Source organism: Symphalangus syndactylus, chromosome 8, assembly GCF_028878055.3.
Source record: "Symphalangus syndactylus isolate Jambi chromosome 8, NHGRI_mSymSyn1-v2.1_pri, whole genome shotgun sequence".
Lineage (NCBI taxonomy): Eukaryota > Metazoa > Chordata > Mammalia > Primates > Hylobatidae > Symphalangus > Symphalangus syndactylus.
In genome coordinates, this window is record NC_072430.2 from 71,162,460 (window position 1) to 71,189,364 (window position 26,905).

The window sequence follows — 26,905 nt, forward strand, 5'->3', positions numbered from 1 at the left end:
GCCAGGCTGATCTCAGGTGATCTGCCCTCCTCAGCCTCCCAAAGTGCCGGGATTACAGGTGTGAGCCACCGTGCCCAGCAGTCACCTTCTTTCTTAGATGCAGTCTTGTGTGAAACACACCACAGAAGTCATGTTCACTTACAGCTGGGGGAGGCTGACCACCTTGTGTGACAAGGTTGGAGCCTGTCTGCCACACCTCCCTGGGTGTCTCCACATGGCCTCAGGCCTGCTGGGGCCTCCCTTGTCCTGGTCTTTCATGCAGAGGAAAGACGTGGTGTGTGTTGAGGGCCAGCCTGGTGGTGGTACGTGGTGACTGCCCAGCCAGTGGAAGCTGCTCCTCTTGCCTCTTTGGACCGTCCCTCCCCTGTCCAGGACCTCACTGCATCTAAACACCGCAGGTCGAGCCCAGCAGGAAAATGAGATGCTCTTTTCCTTTTTTCTCTTCTCTTCTCTTCTCTTCTCTTCTCTTCTCTTCTCTTCTCTTCTCTTCTTCTTTTCTTTTCTTTTCTTTCTGCAGAGTCTCATTCTGTTGTCCAGGCTGGAGTGCAGTGGCGAGATCTCGGCTCATGGCAACCCCTGCCTCCCAGGTTCAGGTGATTATTCTGCCTCAGCCTCCCAAGGAGCTGGGATTACAGGCACCTGCCACCATGTCCGGCTAATTTTTGTATTTTTAGTAGAGACAGGGTTTCACCACGTTGGCCGGGCTCGTCTCGAACTCCTGGCCTCAAGAGATCTGCTCACCTTGGCCTCTGAAAGTGCTGGGATTACAGGCGTGAGCTATTGCGCCCAGCCTAGAACTTCCCTTTTCTTTTTTCTTTTTTTCTTTTGACACAGTCTTGTTCTGTCACCCAGGCTGGAATGCAGTGGCGTGATCTCATCTCACAGCAACCTCCACCTCCCAGGCTCAAACGATTCTCCTGCCTTAGCCTCCCAAGTAGCTGCGATTACAGGCACGTGCCACTATGCCCAGCTAATTTTTCTTTTGTATTTTTAGTAGAGACAGGCCAGGCTATTCTTTAACTCCTGACCTCAACTGATCCACCTGCCTCAGCCTCCCAAAGTGCTGGGATTACAAGCATGAGCCACTGTGCCCAGCCAAACTTCCCTTTTCTTTCCATTTCTTGGTATTCGGAAAGTGAGCAGCCATGGAACAGCCGGTGTGTTCAGCTGGTGCAGACCCAGCTGGTGTGCTCGTGAGGCTTCTGGCTGAAGGAAGTGTCCACTCTGCAGTCTCGCTGCCATCCCACCACCTTCCAGAAGCAGGACACCAGCTGTTTGTGCTCTTGGCCCATGCTGAGCCTATGCTCTGGTGCTGGTCTTGCCAGTTTTCCCACCCTTTGTTTCAGGTGAGGTCCCTGCCCAGCTGGCCTGGGAAGGAGGATGGGGAGTGGTCGCCACTGTGGTTTGTTGCAGAGTGAGTTTGGTGGCTGCCCTGCCTGGGCCCAGCTCCCATGTTTCTCCTGCTTGGCTGCAGCTCCAGCCCTGCCCCGTCCCCCGTAGCTTCCTGCCCAGCCCCACACCGCAGCCTTCCCAGCACCCAGAAACAGCACAAACCCTACAGAACTCCAGTGTCCCCTCCCCTAGACCTTTACACACACCTGGTAAGCCAGGCATGGGACCCACAGCTCCATCGTGTGAGCTGTACACGGCCTGGTGGGTTGAGGTGCTAGGTCACCCCTCACCTTTACAAGGCCTCAGGTCGTACCATTCGTGCGAGCTCTGGGGCCCTCAGAGCCCAAGCTCCCCACCTGAGGGTCTAGGGCTGTGGCCTCACCTGCCCATAGTCCTGCAGTAACCCCAGCTCTGTCATGAGTCCAGCTGGCTCCAGCCGGGCGAGGAGCAGCTGTACCGGGACACGCTGAAGCAGCTGTCCAAGCGCATCAAGCCCCTGCACTGCGTGGTCAACAAGATCGAGAAGAATGAAGGTGGGCTGTGGCCAGGGTGGGGGCCAGCGCCCTGGGAATGCCACTAGGCTCATGTCTTAGGGTCCCCTCTGCTGTCCCAGACAGAAAAAAAGGGCCTGACCAAGATGAAGAGCCTTCTGGACATTGTGACAGACCTCTCCAAGTAGTGAGTTTTGCCCACAGCCAACGTAGGGTCCACAAGGGCGTGGGTCACTCAGCCATGGATGGGCATTTGGTGATGATGTGGGTTTAGCAAAGGCCCCAGGCAGCTCTTTGGGCCCTGGACAGAGGCCTCCAAGGCTCCACTCTGGTGTGTGCTGGGGCTTCGAGCCCAGGCTTCATCTTGGCCAGTGTCTAGCCTTTGCCCTACTCCTGACCACTGCTGTGGCTCTCATGCTGGCCCATCACAGCCAGGTCTCATCCAGCCAGTAGTTGGTGGCCCAGCTTGCAGTGGCCTGACCATCAGCTGGCCATGATGGGCCTGAGCATGACCTGGAGCTCTGCCCCTGACTTCCCGGTGACCATGGGCAGGCGACTGCATCTCAGTTACCCCATTTGCAGCCCATGTGTGCTGTCATGAAAATGAAACAAGATGGTGCTGGTGAGAAGCAGGTGGAAGGCAGGGCCACTGGCCACGGGCTGCTGTGAGCTCGGGCGACACCTCAGAACTGCATGGGCACTGGCCTATACTTCCCTGTCACCTAAACTCAGGCTGTCCCCCCACCCCCATCTAGAAGTGTCTCTCTGTTCTGCTTGTCCAGATAGAATGCCAGTCACTATTGTGTGGTCCTCCAGGCCTTCTTGAGTTGATTCTTCATTAGGGTTATAGGACTTAGCAGGACAGGGACTGGCCTAGGTACAACTGAGGCCTTCCCAGCCTGGTCAGGGGCCTGGCCGCGGTCCCTTCTCTTGACCCATTGCCTCACTGCCAACAGGGATGGGCACTCCTGGGGGTGAGGGCCGCCTGCCTAGACTCTGGGTCTGGGAACAGCTGGTCAGCTGAAGGGAGCTCCTGCAGAGGTTTCTGAGGGCCGAGGCCCGGTGGCAGTGGTTGGGATCCCAGATCCGAGCCTGAGACCTGCCATGTCTCCCAGCCCTGCAGCACGGAGCTCAACCCAAGTCCCCTATCTCTGCAGGTCCCCTGAAGACCTTGCCAAAGTGTGACATCACCCTAGAGAAACTCAAGAATGACATGGCGGTGGTGAGTGGGATGCTGGGGACCCCTGGGGGAACGGGGGCTCCCCCAAGAGCTCCTGGGAGCACCACTGGAGGGGCCTTCACGGTCAGGCTGGGTGGGGGCTGGGCCTGACTTGACACCCTGCCCACCAGGCCTCTTCCAGGCCAGGTTTGCTGTGCTGGGTGGGGACGTGGGAGAAGTCACCCTCTGTCTGCGGCCCCCATGGGTCACAGGGGGCAGGGACTCTGAGGAGGACAAGGCTGTGGGGGTGGGGGATTATACCCAGGATCGGCCAACATTGTCTGCACAAGGGTGGAGGCTGTGAGAGAGGCCTTGGGAATCTGGCTGTGAGTGAGGACTGGCCTGGGGTGGGAAGGCCCCCTAAACGGAGAACCCTCAGGTCCCAGGCTTCTGACCGTGCCCATCCTACCTCCAGCCCACTGCCCCTGGTGCCGCCAACCAAACAGCAGTACCTATGCCAGCAGCTCCTGGATGCTGTCCTGGCCAACATCCACTCACCCTCTTCAACCATTCCTTGTACTGCACATTTGCTCCAGCCATGACTGCCATCCACGACCCACTCATCACGTACATCCAGCTGGGCTGGGCTTTGCAGAGGGCAGCTGGCCAGCCCTGGGCCATGTGTATCCAATGTGGTCACCATGCTGCCTCCCCAAGGCCCTGGTGGTATGCACCCAGAAGCACAGGCATGAGGACGACCAGCGGCAGAGCATCCCCAGCATGCTCCAGGGCTTGGTGGCCAGGCTGGACCCCAAGTGCATGATAAACCTGGACCCTTCTCCCTGTAGCAACAATGGCACCATCTGCCTGATCTGCAAGGTGGGCGAGTGTCCAGGAGGGCCAGGCTGGCGCAGGAGAGCAAACCCCGACCGCAGCCCCAGGCCTCTGCTGTCCAAGCCGGAGGGCACAGTGCCCAGACCCCATCCTGTGTTCACGTCCCGGCAGGGTGTCTGCTCTGTCTTCACATACACCAAGCCCAGGACAGACTGGCCATTGCCTCTGCCCCCACCGCCAGAGCCCACGCACCCTCACCTCCCAACACAGATGCAGCTCTGCTTGCCTGGGGCCCTAGGGAGGTAGTAGGCAGGACCTCTGGGCACCCATCGATGCAGGGCACTCTGGGCTTCAGGTCTGGAAGTCCGAGAGTCAGAGAGACATCCAGGCTTTGCCACAAGCCTCACCAGAACCTCCCGGGGTGTGAAGAGTCCTGTTCGGGAGCAGGGCTGTGAGGCGGGGCAGGCCAGGGCTTGTCTGGGTCACAGGTACAGCCTTGTGTGTTGCAAACGACAAGGACCTCCCAAGTGTGCCACCATGTGCCCACCGACTACCCTACCCAGAGTCCACTGTGGATGGACCGGCAGTGGCTGTACAGTGGGCAGACCCAGAGGAGCTGTCTGGGGGCCCGGGGCAGGCAGGGGTCATTCTGGAAAACCAGGCTTCCAGTGCTGCAGGGACAGCCTCTGTGCCCCTCCCCGGCTCAGGCCCCTTCCTCCCTTCTTCTGGCTCCCCCTGTGCGGGCAGGAGTGGGTTTTCCACTGGTCACCTGAGAGATAGGGGTCTCTGCTCTTCTTCTGTGTCCATTTGCCCCTTCATCTTGTGTCAGGTCAGTTGTCCAGGGTGGCTGTGTTCAGTGGCTGAGAGGTGAGAAAGCCTACGGCTCAAGGACAGACCCCACCTCTCCCAGAGGCCACGAGGGAGCTCAGCGGAGCTGACAGGTCCTACCAGTAGCTTGGGCACACAAGGCCCCATCTGGGTGATGTGGCTCCAGAGAGTCATGTTGGCAGAGGTCAGTCTCCCTGAGCCCAGAGCTGACACACAGCAGAGCCAGGGCTGGGTCCCCAAGGTTGTCAGAGGCAAAGCCCTGGGCCCCAAATCCCGTTCAGATTCAGTTCTTCACTGACGATGAGGCTCTGGGAGGAGAGCCCGATGGCCAGGCAGGCAGCGTGCAGGGCTCCTCCTGGTGCTTCAGCCAGTCCTGGGGCTGCCACTTCCCAGAGCACTGCCGGGTGTGCAGGCCGTGGGTGCAGCGCCAGCTGCCTCAGGCTCATGCCCACTGTTCTGTTGCAGGCACCAACCCCTTCCTCAGGTCAATGCACCACTGTGTGACCTCCAGGCGGCCGCAGCTCCCGGACAAGCACTCGGTTACCACCTTTCTCAACACCTGTGCCCGGAGCATCCACAAGGCCTGCCTCTCGGCTGCCAAGCCAGGACTGCAGGGATGGCCCGCAGCCTCATCGAGGCCAAGGACGCCTGCCTCCTGTCAGATACTTCTAGGTGTTGGCGTCCATGGAGAGCCTGGAGTTAGGTTAGCTTTCCTCCTTTCCTCTTCTGCCTTGGGGATCTGCCAAGTGAAATCCCACACTTGTACAGACTGAGATGGGCGCAGTGGAGCGGGCTGCCTGCAGGGCGTTGGCCATCTTCTTGGAGAAGGCACTCCACGTGACTTCCTCCATGAAGCCAGACATGGTCCCCAGCCACGATCCTCGGGCTGTTCTCACCACGGCCTGTCCAGGGTCCAGGTCCATCTCAGCAGCATGAGGGTGCACTCACGGTGTTGTTAGAGCTTCTTGTGTGTGCTCGACACACCCCTGCTGCTTTCTATCGGAGAACACAGAGGACATAGGAAACCCTTCACACACACATGGGATTCTCTGCTCACAGTTTTGGGTTCAGGCTGCGCTGCTTTGGGCAAGTGGGGCACGCCCTAGGAAAGCCCCTGAGTCCAGGGCACAGGCTGCCTCTTTTAATGCTTGTTTTTTTCTCATACTCAGGATCTATACTGCAGACTTTATTAAACACTGTACCCTTAAGCTACACCAAATTTATAAAAAATTTTTTCTTTAATAATTAACTTCACTGTAGCTTTTAAAATTTATAAACTTCTAATTTTTTTAACTTTTTGACTTGTAATAACAGCTTAAAACACATTGTACAGCTAGCTGTATAAAAATATTTTTCTTTATAGCCTAAGTTTTTTCTATTTGAAAAATGTTCTATTTTAATTTTCATTTTGAAAACTCTGTTAAAAACTGTGACACAAACATATACATTAGCCCAGGCCTACATGGGGTCAAGATCATCAATGTTACTGTCTTCCACCTCCACATCTGCTCCCATTGGAAGGTTTTTAGGGGAAATAACGCGTGGATCCAGCTGTCATCTCTTGTGGTAACAATGCCTTTTTCTGGAGTACCTTCTGAGGGACCTTCTGAGGCTGTGTTTCATAGTTAACTTTTTATCTTTAAGTAGGAGTATACTCTAAAATAACAATAAGAAGTATACCATAGTAGGCTGGGCCTAGTGGCTCATGCCTGTAGTCTCAGCACTTTGGGAGGCCAAGGCAAGTGGATCACCTGAGGTCAGGAGTTGAGACCAGGCTGGCCAACATGGCAAAAGCCCTTCTCTACTAAAAATACAAAAAAAATAAGTCGGGCGTGGTGGCTTGCAGCTGTAGTCCCAGCTACTCGGGAGGCTGAGGCAGGAGAATTGCATGAACCCGGGAGGCGGAGGTTGCAGTGAGCCAAGATCACACCACTGCACTCCAGCCTGGGCAACAAAGTAAGACTCCATCTCAGAAAAAAAGTATAGCAAATACATAAACCAGTAACAGTTATTTATTCTCATTATCAAGTATACTATACATAATTGTGCTATGCTTTTTTTATATGACTAGAAGTGAAAGTTTGTTTACACCAGCATCACTACAAACAAAAAGTAATGCATTGTACTTGGACATCAAGATGGCTATGTCACTAGGTGATAGGAATTTTTCAGCTCTTTTACATATTGCCTCTCACTGACTGAAATATTGTTATGTGGCATATGACTCTATTTACTTTTTTTGGAAATGATTCTTAAATAAGGAAAAATTCTGATATCTACTACTTGTTCTCTGCTCTTGTGTTCCTGTGCAATGGCTGCATCAGGGAAAAGTCATTTGATAGTTACACTTAGTTATGTCAAAGTAAATACATTTGTATAATCAAAGTTTCAGCTTGATCTAAGGTGAAACACCTCAACTTAGAGTGAGGAAAAAATACAGTTGAAAGAGAGCAAACAGTAAAACCAGAATGTATTAAATCATTTGGTAAAACATTTGCCTAGGGGTTAAGGGGCAGTTATAAATATAAAAGCAAACTATTTGTAAGTTTTGCTATTTCTCTTCTGTAGTGACATTCTTGAGTATAAATGTGTGCATTTAAATAGCTATTCTTCCCTTCTGAGGACTACAACCCTTCAGTGTTCTTGGGTATAATAGCAAATGCATGTTTCACTTAAATGCTGAAGATGGTTCTTTTGTGTTGTAGATATGCATTCTGCTTTTTAGCTTTGAAACAGCCTGTTTACTCGGAAATTTGTAATATGGGTCCAGAGCTGGTATACAGTCTACTATTTCTATGTTATATATGTGTTTACATAAAGGCATTCATGTCAAAATCAGATAGTTTTGTGTTCTTTTAAAGAAGAAAAGGAAGGAAATATAATAGGTGATACTAGATCTAGAATATAATTGTTGGATTTTTGGTTGAAAAACATCTATGATTATTTTAATTCATCCTATGTCTCTGTAATGGAAACGTATTTTCCATATTTGCCTTTCTCAGAATTCTTTGTTTTATGAATGTTTTTCAGGCAAAATGCATGCATTCTGTAACTTGAAAGAGATGGAGTGCCATCGAAGGAAAAAGCGAATTTTACAATTAAACTAGTAAATACAGAGATTGCCTAGATAATATATTTCATTAATTCTAAGAAGCACTTATTTTTACTCTTATCTGAAATTGGGAGTGTATCTTATTTTAAATGGTGTCTTACAATTGACAGTGGGTTTTCATTCCTTTTGAGACATCAAATAATGCTGCATCTTACAACGGACAATACTGTAGAGTCTGTGAAATACTTGTGTGTATGTGTGTGGGGAATGTTTGTTAATGAGTTACCCAGTGTGGAGATTTGTGAGAACTAGAGACCAAATGTTTTTTCCCTTATGTTTTTACATTTTGGAAAATAGTTTTTTACATAGGAGGTTTTTTACAACCTGATGTTAAGCTTTTAGTATTGTAATAGATTTTCATTGTTTTATTGGATTGATTAAAAAGTAATATAAATGGTGCAAAAACAATTTCCATTTTTTTAAACTTAATAATACTGACCTTATGCTTACTATTGAGTGTTTCTGCTTGTACCACACATTTGGTAGTGTAGAAATCGCTTTTTTCAAAGCCACACATTTGGTAGCGTAGAAGTCGCTTTTTTCAAAGCCACGCATTTGGTAGTGTAGAAATCGCTTTTTTCAAAGCCACACATTTGGTAGTATAGAAATAGCTTTTTTCAAAGCTTTTTCATAATAAATTTCTTTTAAAAGGTTGGATAGCTATTATCCTGAGTCTTTTGTCTGATACCATGTTTTTGTTTGGTTTTTAGGGTCTTACATTTAAAGAAAAAGTAACGAGCCTTAAATTCAAAGAAAAACCTACAGACCTGGAGACAAGAAGCTGTAAGTATCTTCTCTTGTCCGTGGTGAAACTAATTCATGCAGACCCAAAGCTCTTGCTTTGTGTAAGTGTTTTTTTATGAAATTTCCCAAAATTACCACACTAAGTTAATTTGGTTTAACTGAAATGCCAAGACCTTGAGGGTAATTTTTAGCTCAAGAGCACTTACTGATCCTTTCTGATCACAACTGAAAACTAAGACATCTCTAAGAAACCTAATGTATAATGAATACTGATATAATTAGATCAGATTCTTAATTGCCCTTATCATTTCTTAGCATTTCTCTTTCTTCTTTAATTTCCCTGTCTTTCAACTGACATACTTAACATAACTAAGCTTCTCTAAGCTGGTATTCATTACGGGAGAATGCCATTCTTATGTCTGGTTATATCTGCATTAGGTTATTACTGATGCTTGTAACAATGAACTTTATGTTACTGCAGCTCACAAATGTATTTTTACATCTGCAAGAAATTAGTTATCAAATGCTTAATAGCACAGAAATTCTCAAGTGGTTGCAGGAAATTATGATCTGCAGGAATAAATTTCTTCTTTAAAATAAGGTAAGCAAAACGACATCTTTAAAAAACGGGAGAATATTTGGAATGGTGATGGGGAGAGATTAAGAAAGTGTTTTATAGCTGAATTAGTTTCTATTTCAGCTCCTCCTTCCCCCCAAGGTTCTCAAAAGGATATATATGTGCAGAGGACAAGGGCTGGAAAATTAGCATTTTAAAAATTATTCTGAAGCTTTGGCCTTAAAACCACACTGTTGATGAATTCTAGTTCTAGTTGAGTTAAATAGGTCTGTATGGGACAAGCCTAGGAAAAATGGGGGGCTGCTATAACCAAAGTAGCTTGAGGAGCATATTCTATCTTTACTCTCAAGTTCATACATAAGACATAATTCATCCATAAAATTTATTTTAAAATATAGCTTCTATAATTAAGAATTCTATTATGGCATAGATTTGGGAGTACTTGATTTAATGAGTTTTTTGTCCAGTTCTAGAATCATAGCTCTGAGAAATCATAAAGGCCTAGATGCCATGGCTAGACTAGTCCAGAGAATTATCTATCAAGAAGCAAAAGGGAAAAGGTTGAGGGTTCTCAATCTAGGTTTATTTCTATGCCTCCAATAAGGGTTTCTTTCACATCTTGAAAATTTCACACTTGTCGGGGTGGAGTGAAGTTTTTTGATTCTCAACTATTGAAACATGGTGAGGTTGTGGAGGATAGAGGAGTCTTACATTTCTTTTAACGTACAGTTTCTATAGTTAATCAATTTAGGAATTCTATTATGGCCTAGTTTTAGGAGTACTTGATTTGATGAGTTTTTATCTGGTACTAGAAGCATAGCTGTGAAAAACCTTAAATGTATGAAACTCATATCCTTTTCAGTATTATACAGCTTGTTATTAATAAATTGTCTCTGTTTAGAAATAGACTAATGGTGAAGTGGACTTATTCACATCTGGCTTGTTTGATGTGTTAGTGTAGCGGAATTTGGAATTATTCCAAAGATATAGAATGAGACTAGATTTCAGACTTTCATGCCCTTGCCTATGGTATAATCTCCAGAATACGAGTATGAGGAATCCAGTAATGAATTCATAGTGCCCTAGTCAGCACAGTCACTCTTGTGACATACTTGGTGTATATACCAGGGTTAATTACTGGTCCAGAAGAATTTAATCTCAAGAGTCAATTTCTAGTTATGCCAACATGGCACAGGATAAAATCTTGAGGAAAAAAAATCTTTGTCAATGAGATCAAATTATAGTTTTCATACAGTAGATATATATTGTTGATGTTTTACTTATGTTTATGTTAGACTTAATTTATATTTGTAGAATCTACTGTTTCTGATTATTTACAGAATGAGAAACTGAAAAATTTTAAAGACATTAAGTGAACATTATTTGTTCTAATGGGTTTCTAGTGAATCTCCTTCAACGTGGGGCACAGAGATTGAGAGGAGAGGTTTTCTAGGAGCGTCTCAAACAGGAAGACCACCCATGTAAGTGTTTATTCCTCTTGGTTGTCAGTGCTTCAGTAAAGCTTCTTTCTTTCTTTTTTCCAGCAGGCAGATAGAAGTTCCTGTCACTTTCTCCTTTTTTATGGAGCAGGATGTGATACTGCTAGTGGAAATACCAGTCAAATGTCCATGGGTCTTGAAGAGTCACTACAGACTCCTAGAGACTCTCTCCAGAAGGGAAAAGGGAGCTCCTCTATGGTCAGCTTCTTTTTTAATTTTCCTGTGTTATCTTGTGTGCTATATTTGTTGTCTGAATGAACTTTGATAAATTTCATCCAGGTAATATAGTGTAATAGTGAAAAACTGCTTAGACTCCAGTTCTATCACTGCTCTTTGTGGAACTTTGGGCAAGTTATTAACATCCTTGTTCCTCAATTCCTCAGTTTTAAAATGGGGACAATAATAATTCCTGCTCCAGAGTTGTTATGAAGGTTAAATAAAAAAATGTGTAATTAGCCAGACGTGGTGGAAGGCGCCTGTAGTCCCAGCTACTCCAGAGGCTGAGGCAGGAGAATGGCATGAACCAGGGAGGTGGAGCTTGCAGTGAGCCAAGATCATGCCACTGCACTCCGGTTTGGGCAAAAGAGCGAGACTCCCTCTGAAAAAAAAAAAAAAAATGTGTAAATAGCACTTGACACTTAAAAGCTGTATCTGATAACCTCCACCTCATGAAAAACCATTCATACCATAGAAGTATAGAATTTGTACCAGCTAACAAAGGTACAGACATACAGGGACAAAAACAAAGTATTTTGCTTCATTTTAAAGATAAGTGTTTCTGTGATTTGCGTTTGTGTGTATAATTTCCTTTAAATATAAATCATATTTCAAGTGAAAATATCAAATCATTAGAGAAGAGTTGATTTTCCAAACCAAAACGTTTTTCATCCCTAATTTTTAATATAACCTTGTTAAAGAAAAAAAAATCTAAGCAGTATGCTATTTATTATTGTCTGTTTTACTTGTAGAATTTGCATGTATTTTGTCAATTGTTTTCTCCATTTCATGGTTGGGGAACAGGTAATTCAGAATCAAGTCTATCTTCTACAGCAATATTTAGTTCTTGTTTATGCCCTTGTTTCAATGAGTGCCGCAGTGTACTTATTTTATTACTTCCCTGTAGCAAGTAGATAGAATTTCCTGTTACTTCCTCTGTTTTTGTCATTTCTAATTGACTGGGAAGTACAGTATATAGTTACTACAGTAGATTTATGTTACAGTGTTTTACCTGCCCATGTTACAATCAGTTTCCATTTCTGGAATCTGGAATAGGATAATACCTATTTGATTTGAAATTGGACAGATAGTAGCTTTATATTGGTCCAGATAATCTCATTTCTCATTTGGACAAGATATTTTGGGGTTTGAAAAATTCTTATAATGATTAAAGGAGAAAGCTTTTGTGAGTTATTGTATGCTGAGATAGATACGGACACACACACACACACACACACACACGCAGTTTATTGCATTGTTGGGTTTTATACATAAAATTACCCAAGTTGCAAATATATGTCTTCCACCCTTGACTCTCAGGATAGTGCAGCAGTATGCACTGGAAACCCCCCGATTTGCCGACAAGCACAGACCAAACTAGAAGTGGCCCTGTACGTGTTTCTGCGGAACCCTGGCACTGAAGCTGTTCTGGTTGCCATGTCCTGTTTCTGCCACCTCTGTGAGGAAGCAGATACCCGGTGTGGGGTGGATGAAGTGTCGGTGCATAACCTCTTGCCCAACTCTAACACATTCATGGAGTTTGCCTGTCAGCAATATGATGTCAACAGGTAAATGGGAATAGTGGTTTTTTTACTCAACCTGCCTAAAGCACATGGCATGTGATTGTGAGAATGTATTTAAGGTTACTATTCTGTAAGTTTACAGGGGAAATTCAAGTAGCTTACTTGAAATCCTTTTCTGAACAAAGTAAGATGAAAATAAAAAGCATTTGTAGTAAATTGTTAGTTTCCCACTGAGTTTTTAATATGCTATACATTTTAAAACTAACTGGCAGTATATGTTACTATCAGTTATGACTATGTAATTTACATATGGAGTTATGGATAACTCCATGAGTAAATTAGAGGTGGGAATAGCTATTTTGTGCTGTGGACATTGTAGAGTCTAAGATAAGTACCTTTCCTGTGAGGTTAGTGAACGGAAGTTTTTGGCTTTATCATTTGAGGCATTTGCTCTGCTCCTGCTACTTTTCCTTTTGGGTGGGCTTATCAGGTTCTCCATTGGCAGGCAGGGCTCTAAGTGCAGTAACTTGATTTGCTGTTGTAGTTGCTTAGGAACAGCAGCACTTCAGAAAGAGTGATGGCACTGCTGAGGCGCACTGAGCATCCCACTGCAGGAAACACTGAGGTGTGCCCTTAGCAACAGAAACACCCCTCCCAGGCACCCACCCTCAATTTTGGAAGCCTCTTGTTACACATGTGTGATGAGGAATAGCTTTTGAAGTAAATCCAAGATATGTGCATATTACAAGTATAATATCTGAGTACTTAATATATATCAAGTTTGAAGCTTAGCTGTTGCTGATTGATGTTTAGCTCTAGACTTAAAGTTGCTTTCAAGTGATAACTGTCTTCATTTTAGGCTTGGGAAGCTACACATGCAAAATGGGAACAAGCAACAAAACGAATCCTTAGCTATCCAAAAGCCCAAATGGAAGATGGCCAGGTAAGTTTGTAAAGTTGCCTTTTGTCTATTAACTGATCTGCTAAATATATGTACTTCACTTTGGTAATCGTTCACGAGTCACTCAGTAAACTAAGCATATAGTTGTCTGAAGACTGATATTTAGTTGTGGTTTATCTAGACCTGTACTTTGTAATATGATAGCCACTGGCTACATGTGACTATTTAACTTAAATTTTAACATAATTAAAATTAAATACAATTTAGTTCTTCAATCATATAGTAGCCACATTGCAAGTACCCGGTAGCCACATATGGCAATTACTTACTCTGTTGGACAGCATAGAGAGAAAATGTTTCCACATCATCACAGAAATACTGGGCAGCACTGCTAGAGACTGTTTGTTGCAGAGACCATTTCTTTATCTTTTCTTGCTCTTTCTCCCTTCATCAGGGTGTTTCACAGAATTTTCAGAAAAGGAGCAACAGAGGTAGAGGAAAATTAACATGGAAACAATTCATTTTGCTATTTTGTTAGGTATTCTCATTAAGGAATATCTTGGGCAGAAGATTGAACCCATAGATTAAATGAAATTTTAAAATGTGGACAGTTCATTCAACTGTTACTATTGACTATATTATCTATTACTTTGGAAATTGATCAGTTGGTGTTTGTGTGTATCTGATTTGTAATGTTCATATTGCTCTCATTATTAGGCAATTTATAAAAACTGTTTCTTCCCCCATGTTATTTTTCTGTCATGTTTAATTACAATAAGAAAAAAGTTATACTTTTGTGAAGCAAAATTGTGTACCTAATACCTTTATTTGGAGGGGACATGTAGCTTTAGATTACATACCATACAATTCACCCATTTAAAGTGTCCAGTTCAGTGACTGTTTTTAGCATATTCACAGAGTTGTGCAACCATCACCACAATCAGTTTTAGAACAATTTCATCAATTGAGAAAAAAAAACCCGTATCCTTTAGCTATCTCTGCCTCTAACACCCCTCCCCCACACTTTCTTGTCTCTCTTCCCCCCGCTTCTCCAACCCTAGGCAACCACGAATCTACTTTGTCTCTGTAGATTTGCCTATTCTGGATATTTTCTGTAAATGGAATTTTAGAATATGTGGGCTTTTATGATTAGCTTCTTTCACTTAGCATAATGTTCCCAAGGTTCATCCATGTGAAATCAAAGCTTTTTAAAAGAAATTTGATACTTGGGCAATTATATTAGTGTATGACAAAAATAAATCAGTAGCTCTTTAAAAATGTATATGGTAATTTGGGGGGTTGATTTTAATGTATTTTTTACATTTTTTATACTTGTCATGGAAGAAATGTTGGATAAAGAGTACTTTGTCAAGTCTCAACTAATTTAGGTTTAATGAATGCTTTGCACAAAAATTTTGTGTTTAGGGTGTTGAAAGCTTCACAAGACCATTGTTAAGAGGTGAATGTCCCATGTGAGTGGAGGAGGACCCATAGATTTGTCTGACACAGACTTCCTACAGGCATGGATCAACATGACTGGCTTCCTTTGTGCCCTTGGGGGAGTGTGCCTCCAGCAGAGAAGTAATTCTGGCCTGGAAGCCTATAGCCCACCTGTGGGTCCAGTCAGTGAACATAAGAGTTCCATGATTTCCGTGATGTCCTTGGAGGGAAATGCAGATACACCTGTCAGCAAATATATGGATCAGCTGTTGTCATTAATGGTGTGTAACCATGAGAAAGTGGTACTTCAAATACGGACCAATTATAAGGACCTGGTGGGTCTAGAATTGAGTCCTGCTCTTTATCTGATGCTATTTAACAAACTGAAGAATGCCATCAGCAAGTTTTTTGACTCCCAAGGACAGGTAAAGTGTGCTCTTTTTTATTTTTCACCTTTCCCTATGAATAGAGTGACTTGTTTGAAATAAAGAAGCCTTTTTCTTTCAGATTATTTCAATTAGGTGCTCACAGTTTTTAAAAATTGTCAAAAAATTGTAGAAAGAAGAATCATCTCAATGAACATCAGCTTGCTTCTAGGAACTCTGATGTGTATGTGTGCCTGAGGGTATACGTGCCTTGTATATGGGTATGAGTGTCTGTGTATATCTGTATGCCTGTTTGGCTGTGTGCCTGTGGGTGCATTTCTCTATTTGTGTGTTTAGATCACTCAGTTTCATCTCTCTAGGGGTCTGTCTTCTGGGCATTGATGGCAAATCATTAATATATTTGTTCTCTCTATAGGTTTTATTGACTGATACCAATACTCAATTTGTAGAGCAAACCCTAGCTATAATGAAGAACTTGCTAGATAATCATACTGAAGGCAGCTCTGAACATCTAGAGCAAGCTAGCATTGAACCAATGATGTTAAATATGGTCAGGTAAGCCTTCTACTGAAATGTAGCAGAAACATACTTTAAGAGATAAGAAAAACCTCTTACACATTGATATTGATAGTAATTGATAAAATAATTTGCCATTCTTTACTGCACACAAACTAGGGTGTGACAATAAGGTAACCAGAAATTGTGTATGCTCTCATATAAATAAATATCTTACTGTTTTCAAACTTACGTTTAGTTCATTTTATTTGATGATTAAAGTATTTTGAATGCCTTCTCTTATGTCTATATCTGATAATTTTTTTATTGTCTCTATGTCTGTATAGGTATGTTCGTGTGCTTGGGAATATGGTCCATGCAATTCAAATAAAAACGAAACTGTGTCAGTTGGTTGAAGTAACGATGGCAAGGAGAGATAACCTCTCATTTTGCCAAGAGATGAAATTTAGGTGAGTTCTCAAAAGAGCAATGTAGGGTCTTGTAAATCTTAATATGTTGAATGAAGTACAGAAATAGAGTAGATATCTGGTTATTGGTAGAAAAGAAGACATAAAAAGAGAGCAGTTTACACGTTTGTTTTTGTCTACGTCTCTCCTCAAATTTCCCTAAGCTTTGTGCCTGTGGCAAGCCTCCCTTTTTCTAAAACTGTACGGTACTTGAGCTAAGAATTTGATTCTGTTTCCAATCTGATATTATAACTAAGGGCCATGATGGAGGATAAATATCCACGTTGCTTGTTCCCTTCTGGCTTTTACATCTATGATAGCAGTATCTCTTTTATAAAGTTGTCATGTCACCTGGGTTATCTGCCAAATTATTTGCACTATAAGTAATCTTACATGACTAAAGGGGTGTGTGTGTGTGTGTGTGTGTGGGTGTGTGTGACTTCAAAAAAATTGTTTGCTGTTTCTCTTTTCTCCACCATTCTATAGGAATAAGATGGTAGAATACCTGACAGACTGGGTTATGGGAACATCAAACCAAGCAGCAGATGATGATGTAAAATGTCTTACAAGGTAAAAAAAAAAAAAATGACTTTCAAATATTAGTGGGTTTTACTGTGAGAATTATAACTACTTCATTACAGCTTTATACTTGTATTTTATGTGTATTTAAACTTCTTAGATGTGAAACTTTTGTGTTTGAAATATATAAAGACACTAATCTTTATTACTACTTTTTCTTGACCGATAGACTTTCAGGAAAAATAAATGTGTGAGAGTGGTATGTTTGGGAAGTTAGTGTTGTCAGTTTACGAAGAATAGTCTACAGTTATTGGGAAATAAGATATATAAAGCCTCAGATTGCATTTATGTTATGATTAGGTAGATAAAGGTATTATTTGAGAAACTCATTGTGTTGAGTCTAAGAAACAATTGATTTCCTGATTCAAGCATGAGAGATAGAAAAAAAAAGGAAGTAATTAAGTCTACTTTAATGATAAATACTTATTGACACATATCAGAAAGTGATTAAACATTATGGACTATATAATAAGTATTTACATACATTTCTTTGACCAAGCCTAGCTTTATAATACGGTTGTCTCTCAGTATCTGTCAGGGATTGGTTCCAGAAACCACCCCCCAAACTCCTGCCCACATCTCACTCCCATGAACACTAAAATCCACAGACTCAAGTCCCTGATACAAAATGTCATAGTATTTGCATATAAACTATGCACATCCTCCCATATATTTTAAATTATTTTTAGATTACTTATAATATCTAATACAACATAAATGTTATATAAATAGTTGTTATACCATATTGTTTAAGGAATAACAACAAAGAAAAACTGCACATGTTGAGTACAGATGAAAGCCTACTTTCTTTTTCCCGCAAATATTTTCAATCCATGGTTGGTTGAATCCATGGATACAGAACTCACTGAGACAGAGGGCCAATTGTACATGCTTGTGATTGAAGGTAGTCATTTTGCCTTGTAGAAAGTTAGTATTGCCTTCTCCCCATTAGAGATGATTTTGTATTCTGGGATCTGCATATTAATTCAAATTATTTGGGTTGTGCTAATAATTTGTTTAATGAAACATCATCCATGAGGTTTTTCTTTCCTCTGAGATTCCTTAATTGTACTTTAATATGATACAAGACTAGAATTGGGAGGAAACTTTATTTTCACATGTTTTGGGAGAAGAAAAAATAGAAATGTGTCATTCATTAGGACTGACTGATTCAGAGATTTTGTGCAAAGTTTGACCTTTGAACTCTTTGTTCCCATGTCCTTATTTTAATTCAAACCTTATGCTCAATTCTCAACTCTTTGTTTTTAGGTGGTTACCCAACGTTTCCCTCAGAACAGCATCGGAGCAGTAGGAAGTGCCATGTTCCTCAGATTATCAATCCTGCCATTGACTCACCATGTGAAGCAGGGATTTTAGATAAAAAGCCACCACCTAGAATCAAAAGGGGCTTGAAGTTAATGTCAAAAGTGAATTATTTTGATAATCTAGCTATCTTAAGTTCCCCTTCCAACTAAATTTTCAGCTTTTCTTACAGTACTTACTCTTACATTTATATTTGAAATACCCTATGGTTTTCAGTTATGTGTTTTTATTTTGTTTATATTACAAAGGATTCCTTAGTTAGGTACCTGATGGACCTTATTTTCATGAGAAAACATTTTATTATAGCAGGTGTCTTGTGTCGTGAAGATCATTTTTTCTGTAATCATTCTAGACATTCTGAAACAGACTAGAATGTAGACTATAGGATTTTTTATTTTAAAAGACATTGAACTTTTTTAATATGTATGTTTACATGTAAATATAATAATTATATTTGGGAAGAATAGAAACACTACCTAAAATAATTTATAGAATGAGGAATGATTGATTTTAACTACTAGCAGAAATTATAGCAATGAGAAAATTCATATTTTTAAAGACTATATTAATGTATAGACTTCATACAATAAATAATCTGATTATTTATAACCCTGTTTTATTGTGTAGATATTTCAGAGTATTGCCAATCATGTTCTCTTCACAAAAGAAGAGCATATGCGGCCTTTGAATGATTTTGTGAAAGCAGCTTTGATGCAGCATGAAGGTAAGCTACATGCCACTTATTCACTTACTGTGTTTGAATCACATATTTTCAGCTTCACGTAAGTCCATGTACCTGTTTTACATGAAGTTCCTGTGGAGGTTTTTCTCTTCTGCTCTAGGTCAAGACACAGCTTGTCTTATTTTCTTTTACTATAAAAGACAGTCATAAAAGGAATTAATTTTTTATAATTTGATAGTGATTTTCATGTATGAAAACCAAGAGAGATTTTGGACATGTCTAGTTAAATAAAGGATTTGTGGATGGTACAATATGGGGACAAGGAAGAAGTAGAATTCCTTTTGTTTAAAACTAAAACCAAATTGGTATCAATAACGCATAACAATGTTTAATAAGGTTTTTTTGATGTTAGAATATTTATGATACTTAAATTTGGAACTGTATCTAAACTGTTATTCTTTAAACCAAGTAATGCAAACACGTAAGATTTTGTTCATGAGTAACTGAACTTTATGATTTTAGAAAACTTTTCTGCTGGATTTCTATAACCAGGTATTTCACTTTATTTCTCTGAGTTATTGGCTTATCTGTAAAGTGGGGATAAACTCTTTGCCTCAGTTGTTTTTAGAGAAAAAAAATGAGATAATTCATAAGAAAGTCCTTTGTAAATTTATGTCTGGAATTCTGCTGTTCATCCAGTGTGAATCTAATTGATCCTCATCATCTAAGCTAGCCTTGTACAACACTCTCTTCCAGTTTATCATCATTGTAGTTGTTACCAACTTTCTTTCTGTTAGGGAAATTGGAGTTTAAAAGGTATATTATTGCTGGCTGGGCATGGTGACTCATGCCTGTAATCCCAGCACTTTGAGAGGCCGAGGTGGGTGGATCACAAGGTCAGGAGTTAGAGACCAGCCTGGTCAATCTGGTGAAACCCCGTGTCTACTAAAAATACAAAAATTAGCCGGGCACGGTGGCGGGCACCTGTAGTCCCAGCTACTAGGGAGGCTGAGGCAGGAGAATTGCTTGAACCCGGGAAGTGTAGGTTGCAGTGAGTTGAGATCACGCCACTGCACTCCAGCTTGGGCAACAGGGCAAGACTCTGTCTCAAAACAATAAATACATAAATAAATAAATAAATAAATAGAAAGGATACATTGCTGAATGACAAGCCATGTTGGAAAGAGAGTGAATGTCAGCATAGGATTCGTATTCTGGCACACTGAGTACCCACAGAAAGTTAAAAGGATCAAAGTTTTAATCCTGGCTCTGACCTAACAGGCTATATATCTTTGAGGAGGTCTTTTGTCTGGACCTTCATTTCCTTATCTGTAAAATACTAGTCTCTTTCTAAAGTTTCATCCATCTCAATTTTGTTGTTGTTTAACTTCAGAAGCTGAAGCCAGGTATCAGAAATGGAAAGCCAACTTTCTCCTTGTCCTTTTTACTTTGTCTAATGACAAATCACTTTGTGGGAACAAGCCCTCCGTATTTGTAATTATAATCTCAGTTGCTTCACAAAGTTATGTCATATAAATTGAATTCAAACTTAAGTCTGGGTGTCTCTGGTGTTGAAAATTCGAATGACTTTGCGTTTTTTAAAGTTTTTCCTTGATAGAGCATCTGATTGTCCTACAGTGATGCACTAAATCATAGTCTTTCCTTCATCAGTGATGGCAGTGTGCTCACTTTACATGTCTACTCTGGAACAATCAGGAGAAAATCGGCCAGTATCTTTCCAGCAACAGGTAAGATTTCCCAGTCATGGGGATAGTGAACACTCTCCGTTTAAATTTAGATTAATAAAATTATTGGTCATGAATTGTGCTTTTTACTTTGCTGCATCTTGGACTAAGAATTATGGTTTAGAAAGAGAAAGACTCTTTTTTTAAAAAAATACAAACAAAAGATTAAAGTCATATTAAATAATCAACAAACCTACATAGGTTCCAGTGGTTATTATTATTTTCTCAAGTTAAGAAATCACAGATTAGCTCTTTGGGTTTGTATGGCTTGCAAACTGTCACAGACCCAAAGAAGTTCAAATTAGTGCTGGCATTTGAACCTGAAGAACAGCTAATCCGTAGGAATTCAGTAATGAAAATATTGTCAGTGTTTCAATTCTATGATAAACTCATTTGTGATACTCTAAGTATATGCAAATAAAGCTTTATATAGAAACTATTGGCCTGGCATAGTGGCTCATGCCTGTAATCTCAGCACTTTGGGAGGCTGAGACAGGTGGATCACCCGAGGTCAGGAGTTCGAGACCAGCCTGGTCAACATGGTGAAACCCCGTCTCTACTAAAAATACAAAAATTAGCTAAGCATGGTGTCAGGCGCCTGTAATCCCAGCTACTTGGGAGGCTGACGCAGGAGAATTGCTTGAACCCAGGAGGTGGAGGTTGCAGTGAGCTGAGATCATGCCATTGCACTCCGGCCTGGGCCACAAGAACAAAACTCCATCTCAGGAAAAAAAATGAAAATATTTAAAAATTAAAATTATTAATTTGGGCATTGTTTCATTAGCTCTTATTAGTCTCTTGTGTAACATAAATTACTTGCTGTCCCATCTAGTTATATAAACTTGTAAAGGGACCAAATTCCTATGTATCAGGAGTTGCTTACAAAGGAAAAATGAGCCCAAATTATTTTTAAATGCCAATAAAAATGGTTAGCACGTTCACAGGAAAAGTAGTGGACTATGAAGCTAAGGGTAAGCAATTGGGAGATGGGAGTTTAAACCACAGGACATTTTAATCTTTTATGCATCATTAATGGATTGAAGTAGACATGGGCCTGAGGTCTTTTGGGTGCTGTTTACAAATCAGCAGGGACCACCAGCTGACACTAAAAGGAAAAGCAACCAGTTACAAGCTAAAGAAATGTGTACTGCTAAATGTGAACTGCTACTTTTTTTTCTAAGTAGTTTGCTATATATAAGGGTCATAAAGCTGTTGGAAGACGACATTTTGACAAGATGGCAATGCTTCTTGCTTACCTGCATCCTTAAGAGCACAAACCTGTGGCAGATATGCTGTGGTCCAGCCTTAACCTTACCAGTTCAAAGTTTGAGGAATTTATGATGAGGTAAAGTACCACCTTAAAATGTTGATTGCTTTCTTTTTGGTTGAGAAGCAGAGTTTACCACTAGGCCACTTGTTAGATGTGATAGAAGACTGTGAGGAAAGATGTATCTAATAATCACATTGCCATGTTTGGGGATCTGACTTTTCTCCTATTGTATATATTATTTATATATACAGGGTATGTTTTATTTTATATGTTGATTGTCATAACAGTAGTAACAAATCATATTTTATAATCTTGCTTTCATAAGTTTTCACATTTAGTACTTACCAGGGAGTGAAGCCAACATTATTTTCAAATGATAGATAAGGAAAATGCAACTCAATGTGAATAATTGGCTTGCATAAGCTCCCACACCTGATTCATAGGTCTTTTGGTTTTAAGTGCGGGACTTTTCTTCTACACTATAACATTTTTTGGAACCCTCATAAAGGTTAATGTTTTTTTTATTATTATACTTTAAGTTTTAGGGTACATGTGCACAATGTGCAGGTTTGTTACATATGTATCCATGTGCCATGTTGGTGTGCTGCACCCATTAACTCATCATTTAGCATTAGGTATATCTCCTAATGCTGTCCCTCCCGCCTCCCCCCATCCCACAACAGTCCCTGGAGTGTGATGTTCCCCTTCCTGTGTCCGTGTGTTCTCATTGTTCAGTTCCCACCTATGAGTGAGAACATGCGGTGTTTTAGATTAAGGTTCAGAAAATATAGTCTACTTCAGTATTGCTATAAAATTTCTGTGGACGTTTGTTTTGAATCCCATTTAGTGGGATTTAGTTTGTGAACAAAATATCCTCATTGTTAGACACTTAACTCTATGATAATACAGTGAGAGTAGTTTGCTCTATCTTTTAAAGTACATTTCACAGTACTTTATGCTTAGTAAGTGCTCCATAGTGCCTCTGAGTTGAGTGTTGTGTTCATAGTATGTGTCAAAACAAAGAAAACAACAGAATCTGATGATGAGAAGTTAAAGATTTGTATATAATATGCCTTGAATTGTAAGTGCCTGTTGTTAGTTGTATTACATATAGGTCATGGTTTTGTACACATAACTCAGAACCATGGATGCTGTTAAAAGAATATATGAATATATGAAAGAATGTATAAACATAAGAATGCATGGGTATATAATGTTCTTTCCAAATTAATTCTTATTTTTTGCTCTATTAGATTTTTCTCAGTGTAACAAATGTTTATTCCTTGTAATTAAGGGCATATTTTCTGTACAGAGTACTCACATTACATAATTGAAAATTATAGTTCTCCTTGAAGAGGTCCTTCACATCCCTTGTAAGTTGGATTCCTAGGTATTTTATTCTCTTTGAAGCAATTGTGAATGGGAGTTCACTCATGATTTGGCTCTCTGTTTGTCTGTTATTGGTGTACAAGAATGCTTGTGATTTTTGTACATTGATTTTGTATCCTGAGACTTTGCTGAAGTTGCTAATCAGCTTAAGGAGATTTTGGGCTGAGACAATGGGGTTTTCTAGATATACAATCATGTCATCTGCAAACAGGGACAATTTGACTTCCTCTTTTCCTAATTGAATACCCTTTATTTCCTTCTCCTGCCTGATTGCTCTGGCCAGAACTTCCAGCACTATGTTGAATAGGAGCGGTGAGAGAGGGCATCCCTGTCTTGTGCCAGTTTTCAGAGGGAATGCTTCCAGTTTTTGCCCATTCAGTATGATATTGGCTGTGGGTTTGTTGTAGATAGCTCTTATTATTTTGAGATACGTCCCATCAATACCTAATTTATTGAGAGTTTTTAGCATGAAGGGTTGTTGAATTTTGTCAAAGGCCTTTTCTGCATCTATTGAGATAATCATGTGGTTTTTGTCTTTGATTCTGTTTATATGCTGGATTACATTTACTGATTTGCGTATGTTGAACCAGCCTTGCATCCCAGGGATGAAGCCCACTTGATCATGGTGGATAAGCTTTTTGATGTGCTGCTGGATTCGGTTTGCCAGTATTTTATTGAGGATTTTTGCATCAATGTTCATCAAGGATATTGGTCTGAAATTCTCTTTTCTGGTTATGTCTCTGTCAGGTTTTGGTATCAGGACGATGCTGGCTTCGTAAAATGTGTTAGGGAGGATACCCTCTTTTTCTATCGATTGGAATAGTTTCAGAAGGAATGGTACCAGTTCCTCCTTGTACCTCTGGTAGAATTCAGCTGTGAATCCATCAGGTCCTGGACTCTTTTTGGTTGGTAAGCTATTGGCGATTCCTCAGGGATCTAGAACTAGAAATACCATTTGACCCAGCCATCCCATTACTGGGTATATACCCAAAGGACTATAAATCATGCTGCTATAAAGACACATGCACACGTATGTTTATTGCGGCACTATTCACAATAGCAAAGAGTTGGAACCAACCCAAATGTCCAACAACGATAGACTGGATTAAGAAAATGTGGCACATATACACCATGGAATACTATGCAGCCATAAAAAATGATGAGTTTGTGTCCTTTGTAGGGACATGGATGAAACTGGAAAACATCATTCTCAGTAAACTATCGCAAGGACAAAAAACCAAACACCGCATGTTCTCACTCATAGGTGGGAATTGAACAATGAGAACTCATGGACACAGGAAGGGGAACATCACGCTCCGGGGACTGTTGTGGGGTGGGGGGAGGGGGGAGGGACAGCATTAGGAGATACACCTAATGCTAAATGACGAGTTAATGGGTGCAGGAAATCAACATGGCACATGGATACATATGTAACAAACCTGCACATTGTGCACATGTACCCTAAAACCCTAGAGTATAAAAAAAAAAAAGAAAATTATATAATATAAAAATATAATACTATTTTTAGGCCAGGCGTGGTGGCTAATACCTGTAATCCCAACATTTTGAGAGGCCAAGGTTAGAGAATTGCTTGTGGCCAGGAGTTCAAGACCAGCCTGGGCAACATAGTGGGACCTTGTGTTTATTAAATAAATAAATAAATAAATAGGTTGGGCACAGTGGCTCATGCCTGTAATCCCAGCATTTTGGGATGCCAAGGCAGGAGGATTGCTTGGGCCCAGGAGTTTAAGACCAGCCTGGGCAACACAGCAAGACTCCATCTCTATAAATAATAAAATATTAACAAGGTGTGATGGTGCACACCTGTGGTCCCAGCTACCTGGGAGGCTGAGGTGGGAGGTTTGCTTGAGGCGGCACTGAACTGTGAATGCACCACTGTGTTCGAACCTGGGCAACAGAACGAGACCTTGTCTATAAAGAAATAAGTAAAAATATAAATAAAAATAAGTAAAAAGAAATACAAGTAAATAGAAATATAAATACATATAAAAATAAAAATGAATAATACATCAAAACACACAATTTTTAAATTTAATATCACTGAGGGCATCCTAGCCATTTTTTTATTTTTCTAGGAAAATATTTTTATTACTCCTTTTTTCCTAAAGTTCCGCCTTTCCTTACAAAGCAGTCTTTTGTGCTTTTGAAGATTAAGTGATCTGATATATATATATATATATATATATATAATATACATATATATATATAAAATATACTTAGGACAGTATCTGGTACTTGTAAAGTGTTGAATAAATGTTAGATCTCATTTTTGTTCTAAATTCCCACTGATGGTCTTGGAGACCCATTTTCTTTTTTTAAAAAATGAAGATACCTTTATAGTAATCTCAGTTATTAAAAAAATTATTAAATTACTCAACATAGAAATCTAAAGAAGAAAGTAAAAAAGATTCAAAGTGGTTTATCCTCCCTCTCAGAAATAATCCAGTTAACGTATGGTGAATAGTCTCCCAGTCATTTATCTATGCACATGTATATTTTTTTCTCCTATCAAATGATATCTAGGTTGTTTCCATTAATATTTTTAAAATGCTGACCTGGTACCAGCAGCATGATGGGCTGAGTTAATACAATCTCCTTCCCAAGACACAAGACTCATAGATACGCTAGGTGTAAAAGAAAATATGTATACTTAAAAAAATTTAGGCCAAGTACAGTGGCTCAAACCTGTAATCCCAGCACTTTGGGAGGCTGAGGTGGGTGGATCACATGAGGTCAGGAATTCGAGACAAGCCTGGCCAACATGGCGAAACCCCATCTCTACTAAAACAAAAAATAAGTACATAAGAATTAGCCAGGCATGGTGGTGGGTGCTTGTGATCCCAGCTACTTGGGAGGCTGAGGCAGGAGAATCATTTGAACCTGGGAGACAGAGGTTGCAGTTAGCCGAGATCATGCCACTGCACTCCAGCCTGGGCAACAAGAGCAAAACTCTGTCTCAAAAAAAAAATTAAATTTATTGCTGAAGGTAGTTTCTAAGCAAATTACCTAGCATACAGTCAGTACAGACAGATAAAGAAATGAAAAATATTAAAGAGGTTAAGAGATGCAGAAGACAGAATGAGAAGGTCCAAAATATGTCTAGTAGGTGTTCCCTAGAAATTGAGCTCAGTGAGAATGGGAAGAAGTAATATTTGAAAGGGTAAAGGATGAATGTTTTCTAGAGTTGATGAATGGCATGAATCTTGAGGTTAAAGAAGCATACTGAGTCTTGAGCAGACTATATAGAAATTAAACCAGGCTGTAATACATATGGGAATGTAATATATGATAAAGGTGGTATTCGAAATCAAGGAGATTAGGTTGGACATTCAATAAATGGTGTTGATAAAACTGAGTAGTGATCTGGAAAAATATCTTCATACCATTTATGAGGATAAACTCCCATAAATCAAAACAACATGGCAAAGCAAGGCCTTTTTCATCCATTCAAAATCCATTAGCTAGAAAGGAAAAGACAGATAAAATGAATTCATTCAAAAATCATAGACTTCTGTCTGGGACAAAGATGTCATGAGTGAAAACAATCCTATGGTTAATATCCTCGTGCAGTAGTTCTCTTAGAATACTCCTAAAAGTGCTGCTGTGGCTCAAAGAGCAATACCTTGAGATTTTTGGTGCATGTTGTCAGATTACCCTTTAGAATGCCTGTTGCTTTTAAAATATTTTTTTATTTTAGTATTGTTTATCCAATTATAGACTATTTTACATACTCAGTAGACAACATAAAGCCTCAGAGGTACTCTGTTCTTTGTCTTTTAGGCATCAGGTATATGAAAAAGAAGAGATCAAGGCTTTGAAAACGTTAAGTATT

The 26,905-nt window shown here is 40.8% G+C and overlaps 2 protein-coding genes and 1 pseudogene across 2 annotated transcripts; all 3 read left to right on the forward strand.

Annotated features, from left to right (window-relative positions):
• The first annotated feature begins 2,379 nt into the window (after positions 1-2,379).
• LOC129488757 (mediator of RNA polymerase II transcription subunit 15-like) lies at positions 2,380-10,513 on the forward strand (annotated as a pseudogene).
• LOC129488758 (neurofibromin-like) lies at positions 8,566-13,782 on the forward strand. The gene is made up of 6 exons (XM_055291309.1): positions 8,566-8,599; positions 9,042-9,161; positions 10,682-10,834; positions 12,173-12,420; positions 13,235-13,318; positions 13,731-13,782. The coding sequence occupies exons 3-6, from the start codon at positions 10,760-10,762 to the stop codon at positions 13,780-13,782; spliced, it is 459 nt and encodes a 152-aa protein (XP_055147284.1). The 5' UTR covers positions 8,566-8,599; positions 9,042-9,161; positions 10,682-10,759.
• Positions 13,783-14,808: 1,026 nt separating this feature from the next.
• LOC129487956 (neurofibromin-like) lies at positions 14,809-18,052 on the forward strand. The gene is made up of 5 exons (XM_055289505.2): positions 14,809-15,141; positions 15,518-15,657; positions 15,945-16,067; positions 16,551-16,634; positions 17,913-18,052. The coding sequence occupies exons 1-5, from the start codon at positions 14,809-14,811 to the stop codon at positions 17,953-17,955; spliced, it is 723 nt and encodes a 240-aa protein (XP_055145480.2). The 3' UTR covers positions 17,956-18,052.
• Positions 18,053-26,905: the final 8,853 nt, after the last annotated feature.

Bases quoted from the DNA above. Each gene is read 5' to 3' on its own strand.
- LOC129487956 (XM_055289505.2), top strand. From the start codon at position 14,809: ATGACTGGCTTCCTTTGTGCCCTTGGGGGAGTGTGCCTCCAGCAGAGA. The intron at 16,068-16,550 runs GTGAGTTCTCAA...ACCATTCTATAG, and splicing joins TGCCAAGAGATGAAATTTAG to GAATAAGATGGTAGAATACC. The intron at 16,635-17,912 runs GTAAAAAAAAAA...CTTTGTTTTTAG, and splicing joins GATGTAAAATGTCTTACAAG to GTGGTTACCCAACGTTTCCC.
- LOC129488758 (XM_055291309.1), top strand. From the start codon at position 10,760: ATGTCCATGGGTCTTGAAGAGTCACTACAGACTCCTAGAGACTCTCTC. The intron at 12,421-13,234 runs GTAAATGGGAAT...TCTTCATTTTAG, and splicing joins CAGCAATATGATGTCAACAG to GCTTGGGAAGCTACACATGC. The intron at 13,319-13,730 runs GTAAGTTTGTAA...TCCCTTCATCAG, and splicing joins CCCAAATGGAAGATGGCCAG to GGTGTTTCACAGAATTTTCA.